This window comes from Oncorhynchus kisutch, unplaced genomic scaffold, assembly GCF_002021735.2.
Source record: "Oncorhynchus kisutch isolate 150728-3 unplaced genomic scaffold, Okis_V2 Okis01b-Okis20b_hom, whole genome shotgun sequence".
In the NCBI taxonomy this organism is placed as follows: Eukaryota; Metazoa; Chordata; class Actinopteri; order Salmoniformes; family Salmonidae; genus Oncorhynchus; species Oncorhynchus kisutch.
Genome location: NW_022261978.1, coordinates 4,943,489 through 4,951,078, shown reverse-complemented (window position 1 = coordinate 4,951,078; position 7,590 = coordinate 4,943,489). Strand labels below are relative to the sequence as shown.

General features: G+C 44.5%; 2 protein-coding genes across 4 annotated transcripts in view; both read left to right on the top strand.

Moving 5' to 3' along the window:
• The first annotated feature begins 833 nt into the window (after nt 1–833).
• On the top strand, nt 834–4,430 carry LOC116358979 (CMRF35-like molecule 2). Its single transcript, XM_031811517.1, has 5 exons — nt 834–1,013; nt 1,332–1,667; nt 2,053–2,160; nt 2,887–2,994; nt 3,095–4,430. The coding sequence occupies exons 1-5, from the start codon at nt 974–976 to the stop codon at nt 3,391–3,393; spliced, it is 891 nt and encodes a 296-aa protein (XP_031667377.1). The 5' UTR covers nt 834–973; the 3' UTR covers nt 3,394–4,430.
• A 750-nt stretch (nt 4,431–5,180) lies between these two features.
• LOC116352828 (polymeric immunoglobulin receptor) overlaps nt 5,181–7,590 on the top strand; it is a 5,745-nt gene continuing 3,335 nt past the window's right edge. Inside the window, exons 1-5 of one of the 3 annotated variants that reach the window (XM_031811512.1) lie at nt 5,181–5,534; nt 5,584–5,629; nt 5,736–6,059; nt 6,586–6,915; nt 7,017–7,340. In XM_031811512.1, coding sequence (XP_031667372.1) covers nt 5,587–5,629; nt 5,736–6,059; nt 6,586–6,915; nt 7,017–7,340 — 1,021 coding nt within the window. In that variant the 5' untranslated portion in view covers nt 5,181–5,534; nt 5,584–5,586. Of the gene's footprint in view, nt 5,630–5,735; nt 6,060–6,585; nt 6,916–7,016; nt 7,341–7,590 lie in introns of all 3 variants that reach the window. The other 2 variants (XM_031811513.1, XM_031811514.1) reach the window with 2 other exon arrangements.

Genomic DNA, 7,590 nt, shown 5'->3' with positions numbered 1-7,590 from the left:
TGTTCTATTGCCATACTGGCTGGTAACGTTCTGATCCCTTCCTTGGTAGTTAGCCAACTATGGTTGCTTGGTAGCTAGCCAACTACAGTCACGTCGAACAGTGCAGCCAGAATAACAGCAAAGTAGCTGCATTTGTTTAAGCTGTTTTCTATAGACATTTATTTGGATACATCCATAACAATGATCTAATGAGGCACGATTTCGCCTGGCATAGAAAATGTGCTCTCTCATCAGGACACTGTTGTTCAGAAGGGCTAGCCAACAACACAGTTAACACAATTACTTCAAACTGAAGCTGGAAAGACTGCAAACGATCTGTATTTCATTTGACCAGTTTTCTATTGACATTTATTTGTCAGTATCCATGAACATGATGCAGATTCATGATTTTGACCATCTGAAAATAGATGCCCGCCTGCCTGTCTTGTCCCGACTCCCAACTGCTACACATTCATTATGATGTGACAGCTGGTGTCACGACACCTACCGAAGGTGGCTCCCCTTCCCGATCGGGTGGCGCTCGGTGGTCCTCGTCACTGGCCTACTAAGCTGCCACTGATTCTTTCCCCCCCCTCCTTATGTGTTTATTGGTTACACCTGTTGTTTATTTGGTGATTAGTTGGGCTCTATTAGCCAGACGGCCCGCCTGCTCTTTGTGCAGGATTGTTTGTGTGACTAGTGTGCACGTTAGAGGTTAACATGTTTTCCTGTTTGTGGGTTTTTGCTGGACTGAAAATGAAAACCCCAGATATGAACATACAGTAGAGAAAGAGGAACTGACGATTACAATCGAGGGAGGGAGGGAGGGAGGGAGGGAGGGAGGGAGGGGGAGAGAGACTGGACTAAACAGCTACCAGAACTCTTAAACATGGTTAGAGTTGTGTTCATAGCTACGAGGAGGGACTGGGAGAGAGTCTGAGTGAGTGGAGAACAGTATAATTTGTACAACATAGGAGGGAAGCCAGAGAGAAGAATGAGGAATCTGATGTCTGTCAACATCAGCCTCCTCTGTGGTGAGTACTATTAGAATATATTACATTAATACACACCCCATGTTGAACTGTGTTACTCACTGAACACAGCACTCAATTCTTGGCATGTATCATTGTACGCTACAGTGATCAATACTGTACTTTATCCTTCAACACTGTTTTACTGTTTTGCTGTAGTCCTGAACACATAAATGTACTGTACCACTCAGTCCCAGATTATTTAACATTCTCTATCTGTCACTCAACTATCTCCCTTACCTGACTGTCTGTGAAACATGGTGACTATGGCAACTGTTATTGTAGAGATGATGTGAATGTGTTTCTTTGGTTGTTTCATAGCTGTGATCTGTGTGATGTCATCAGTGATCACAAAGAGAGGGACAGAAGGAGGAAATGACACCATTCAGTGTCCTTATGACCGGGGGTTTGAGACACACCAGAAGTACCTCTCTAAAGGGATCTGGGCCTACCGGGTTGATGTGATCAAAACCCAAACCCATCAGCACCCAGCGGTGACTCATAAAGGGAGATTCTCTCTGTATGACGACACAGAGAGAAGAGTCTTCACTGTGACCATCACTAACCTGGTCCTAGATGATTCAGGGACCTACTGGTGTGAAATAAACACATGGTGGTGGTATAACAAGACTGAAGTCAGGATCACTGTGGACAGAGGTTGGTGTCTAAGACGTTCTATCAGTGTGTTTATGTCTGATTACATTTAACACATTATTTATTAGTGTTGATGCATTATATCTCTGTCTCTCTCCCTCACTCTCTCTCTCTATCTTTCTCACTCACTCTCTCTCTCTATCTTTCTCACTCACTCTCTCTCTCTCTCTATCTTTCTCCCTCACTCTCTCTCTCTTTCTCACTCACTCACTCTCTCTCTCTATCTTTCTCCCTCACTCACCCTCTCTATCTTTCTCCCTCACTCTCTCTCTCTATCTTTCTCCCTCACTCACTCTCTCTATCTTTCTCTTTCTCTTTTTATTTCGTTCTCTCTCTCTTTTTCTCTCTCTCTCTCTCTCTCTCCATGACTCTCTATCTCTCTCTACAGCTCCTGTTCCTCCCAACCCTGGCTCCATCACCTCCAGATATCTCCTCTCCACGACACACCCATCAACACACATCACGATGCCAACTGACTCCTCAAACTCCACAGCAGGTATATTACCCTAGGTAGAACTGCTCTCTAAAGCCTACACACTTATCTGTAGGCCTACATCTCTCTCTCTTCATTTATCTTTGTCCCTCCTCTGTCGTCTCTCTCTCTCTCTGTCTTCCTTTTGTTCTCCCACCTCACATCTCCACCTCTCCCTCTCAGGTCGCCTCTTCTCCTCTCCCCCCTCACATCTCCCTCTCACGCCTCCTCCTCTCCCCCCCTCACATCTCATCTCCACACACCCCTCTCCCCCCCTCACATCTCCCTCTCATGCCTCCTCCTCTCCTCTCCCCCTATCACATCTCATCTCCACACCCCCCTCTCCCCCCCTCACATCTCCCTCTCACGCCTCCTCCTCTCCTCTCCTCTCCCCCTATCACATCTCATCTCCACACCCCCCTATCCCCCCCTCACATCTCCCTCTCACGCCTCCTCCTCTCCTCTCCCCCTATCACATCTCATCTCCACACCGCCCTCTCCCCCCCTCACATCTCCCTCTCACGCCTCCTCCTCTCCTCTCCCCCTATCACATCTCATCTCCACACCTACCTCTCCCCCAGTCACGAATATTAACCCTTGTCATTTAGTCCCTATAACCTGTTCAGTCATTATCTTTAGTCTTGTAACTACTCAGAGAGGTTCTGTACTGAGAGACTAGTAGTTATAGTCTGGGTGATCTGGGTGATCTAGGTGATGTGAAGTTCTCTGGTGTTGCTCTGGGTGTTCTAGGTGTTGTGATGTTCTCTGGTGGTGTTCTGGGTGTTGTTCTACTACTGCTGGGTCTGCTGCTGTTCATGTTCTTCAGACAGAGGAGAGACAGAGACAGGAGACCAACAGGTACACTAGTTGTCACACACAATCATTATTATTATTTTTTTACAAATATGTCAAAAATAAATATAGATTTTTCTAAATAACATATTTTTTTCCTCTTCAGCATCCAAACACTCTGCCAGCCTGTTGATACCTGACTCCATGACAATCAACCAAGATCCAGACACAGGAACCATCACTAACCCCATCTACGCCACAGCAATCAATCAGAACCCAGATTCAGCCTGTGACATCACCACCATCTATACCAACACAACCAATCCTCGTCGAGATGACATCCACTTCAACGTTGGTCCGTCTACAGAGGTTTCAGACAATGTGACGTACTCTACTGTCAACTTCCCCAGAGATCCAGCCTGTCTCCACTGTGCTACTGTCAACTTCCCCAGAGATCCAGCCTGACTCCACTGTGCTACTGTCAACATCCCCAGAGATCCAGCCTGTCTCCACTATGCTACTGTCAACTTCCTCAGAGATCCAGCCTGACTCCACTCTGCTACTGTCAACTTCCACAGAGATCCAGCCTGACTCCACTGTGCTACTGTCAACTTCCCCAGAGATCCAGCCTGACTCCACTGTGCTACTGTCAACTTCCCCAGAGATCCAGCCTGTCTCCACTATGCTACTATCAACTTCCCCAGAGATCCATCCTGTCTCCACTGTGCTACTGTCAACTTCCCCAGAGATCCAGCCTGTCTCCACTATGCTACTATCAACTTCCCCAGAGATCCATCCTGTCTCCACTATACTACTGTCAACTTCCCCAGAGATCCATCCTGTCTCCACTATACTACTGTCAACTTCCCCAGAGATCCATCCTGTCTCCACTATGCTACTATCAACTTCCCCAGAGATCCAGCCTGACTCCACTCTGCTACTATCAACTTCCACAGAGATCCAGGCTGTCTCCACTATGCTACTGTCAACTTCCCCAGAGATCCAGCCTGTCTCCACTATGTTACTGTCACTGATCTGCATGGCACAGCATGAATTCACATCTTTATGTTTTCATGTCTTCATGTTTTCATGTTGTCATTTAGTCATTCATTTGTGTTTTTAATTCATTCATTTATTTGATCAATAATTTCTTAATTTGTTCATATATTCATTTAATAATTTATTAATTTGTTTGTTCATTCATTCACATTTTTATTCAACATTTTCATTGTTTATTTGTTCTCGTTCATTCATCATTCGTTAGTTCAATCATCTGTTCATCATTATCATTACATCATTATTTTGTTTGTTTGTGGGTCGTTACGTCTGTACATCCATTCATTCATTCATTCATTCATTGTTTCTACTGTGAATGTAACACTGACTTGAACAAACAGAGACAGTTTGTAGCTTTTAGGAACCTTTGATTATTCAGTGTTTTTTACTCCACTTGATGGGAAATGAGACTCTGTGTATTTATCAATAAAGCACCAATATATTTATGTGTTTGATACGTTCCATTCTAGACATTACTATAAGTAGTCCTCCCCTCACCAGCCTCCACTGGTGCTGTCAGTAAACTCAGTACCTGTCTCATCAGCATGTACCACTGTCACTAGACACAGAGCTGAGATGGAGGGATAGATGGAGGTAGACAGAGAGAGAGAGAGAGAGAGAGAGAGAGAGATGGAGAGAGAGAGAGATGAAGGGAGAGAGAGATGGAGGGAGAGAGAGATGGAGGGAGCGAGAGATGGAGGGAGAGAGAGATGGAGGGAGAGAGAGAGAGATGAAGGGAGAGAGAGATGAAGGGAGAGAGAGATGGAGGGACAGAGAGAGAGATGAAGGGAGAGAGAGATGGAGGGAGAGAGAGATGAAGGGAGAGAGAGATGAAGGGAGAGAGAGATGAAGGGAGAGAGAGATGGAGGGACAGAGAGATGGAGGGAGAGAGAGATGAAGGGAGAGAGAGATGGAGGGAGAGAGAGATGGAGGGAGGTCACCCTCCAGTGGTAGAATAACTGTTTCTCTCCTCTGTCAACAGCCTCCAGTCTGCATGAGTGTATGAATGTGTTTCTGTGCTATGATCCATAGAGGAGTCTCTCACTCTCTTTTTCTCACTGATCTCAATTTCTCTCTCTCTATCACTCTCTCTCTCTCTCTACTGTGTGATGTAGGAGCAAAGATGTGATTGGTTAAGGAGGAAGAGGGAGGGGCTGTCATACATAACATGTGGTAGGAGGGTTTGAACTAGTAGAGAGAGAGAGATGCAGGAATAGGGAACTACATAGTTGTAAGACTGCAAAGAGTGAGTGAGAGAGAGAGGGACGGCAGAGAGCGAGATACAGAAATAGGGAACTACATAGTTGTAAGACTGCAAAGAGTGAGTGAGAGAGAGAGGGAGGGCAGAGAGAGAGAGGGAAGGCAGAGAGGGAACATAAAGTACATGAAGTTTGTATTTAAGTTCCTATAAGTAGAGAAGAACGGAGAAAGTTACAGACTTGGAAACACAGCATTATATCAGGACCTATAGACACCTGGACCAACCTGGAGAGAACACAACATTATATCAGGACCTATAGACACCTGGACCAACCTGGAGAGAACACAACATTATATCAGGACCTATAGACACCTGGACCAACCTGGAGAGAACACAACAAGATGAGGATCCTGCTGATAGTCATCCTCCTCTCCTTCATGACAGGTAATAAGCTTGTTATAACTCTCTATAACAATGTAATAACATCCTGTTAGGTTTCTTATAAAGGCTGCTACTACAGATAATATATTTTCTCTGGTATGATTGACAGGTTGTTTGAGCTCCTTCAAAGTGACAGGATACTCTGGAGGAACTGTCATCATCTACTGTCATTATTCCACAGAAGACAGAAGTCGTGAGAAATATGTCTGCTTGGGGCAGAACCGTTTGAGATGTAAGGATCCAATCATAACTGGATTGAAGAACACCTGGCAGCACAGTGGTAGATTCTCTCTGTATGACAACACTGGAGGAAACTACTTCAAGGTGATCATCAGACAACTGACCAGACAAGATGAAGGGACCTACTGGTGTGGAGTGGACAAACCTACTCTACTTGACAGTTATACCAAGGTAGAGCTGGAGGTGAAGAAGGGTGAGAGACTTTTACTTTAACTTTATAAAATGAATTTAGCTACAAATGTTATTACATGATCAGTACCACTAGTCAATGAAGCCAGTCTATAGTACTAGACTAAGGTTGTGATATGTGTTCCTATTGACAGATGACTGCTGTGTGAAGTCAGTCTATAGTACTAGACTAAGGTTGTGATGTGTGTTCCTGTTGACAGATGACTGCTGTGAGAAGCCAGTCTATAGTACTAGACTAAGGTTGTGATGTGTGTTCCTGTAGACAGATGACTGCTGTGAGAAGTCAGTCTATAGTACTAGACTAAGGTTGTGATGTGTGTTCCTATTGACAGATGACTGCTGTGAGAAGTCAGTCTATAGTATTAGACTAAGGTTGTGATGTGTGTTCCTATTGACAGATGACTGCTGTGAGAAGTCAGTCTATAGTACTAGACTAAGGTTGTGATGTGTGTTCCTATTGACAGATGACTGCTGTGAGAAGTCAGTCTATAGTATTAGACTAAGGTTGTGATGTGTGTTCCTATTGACAGATGACTGCTGTGAGAAGTCAGTCACAGAGACGGCCTTTCTGGGAGGAGAAGCTACCATCAGATGCAACTATCCAGAGGACCATAAGGACGACATCAAGTATTTCTGCAAAGAAGACAGTGAATCTGACTGTGAAAACAAGATATCAGATATAGATCATGAAAAACCTAGAAGATATTCTCTTTCTAAGAGAAGAAGAGAGAGATTCTACACAGTGACCATCAGTGACCTGACTGAAGATGATACTGGGACCTACTGGTGTGGAGTAGAAACCAGCAGGACAGAACAACATTACATTACACTGATCACACAGGTGAAGCTGCTTGTTATAAGTGAGTACAAACTTCCTCTTTCTCTTTAACATGTGACCCTAAACACACAAGTTGCAGTTATCTATTTGATAAAAGTAGTGTTTTTGTAATCTCATTCACAGATTGGAGGGATGTCAAACCAATCAATGTGACTGAGCAAGTTGGGGAGACTGCCAGGCTCACTTGTAAATATCCAGCAGACCACAAGAAGAATGAGAAGTTCTTCTGTAAAGGGGACCTTCCTTTAACCTGTGAAGATAAAGTAACAGCTACAAAACGTAACATCATCATCAGGAATAAGAGGTTTTCTCTGAGGGACAACAGTGAGAAGACCAACTTCACTGTTCACATCAAGATGATGAGACCAGAGGATTCTGGGACATACTGGTGTGGATCTGATAGAAGATGGAGACCTGCAGACTACACTAGATTTATCCTCTCTGTGGGTGAGTGGATCAACTCTTTACATCAGTGGTGGCTGGTGGGAGGAGATATAGGAGGACAGGCTCATTGTAATGGCTGTAATGGATGGAAAGGTATCAACACATGGAAACCATGGAAACCATGGAAACCATGGAAGCCATGGAAACCATGGAAACCATGCATTTGATGTGTTTGATACCGTTCAATCTATTCATTACAATGAGCCTGTCCTCCTATATCTCCTCCCACCAGCCTCCTCTACTTTCCATGCTG

Bases quoted from the DNA above. Each gene is read 5' to 3' on its own strand.
- LOC116358979 (XM_031811517.1), top strand. From the start codon at position 974: ATGAGGAATCTGATGTCTGTCAACATCAGCCTCCTCTGTG. The intron at 1,668-2,052 runs GTTGGTGTCTAA...CTCTCTCTACAG, and splicing joins CAGGATCACTGTGGACAGAG to CTCCTGTTCCTCCCAACCCT. The intron at 2,995-3,094 runs GTACACTAGTTG...TTTCCTCTTCAG, and splicing joins CAGAGACAGGAGACCAACAG to CATCCAAACACTCTGCCAGC.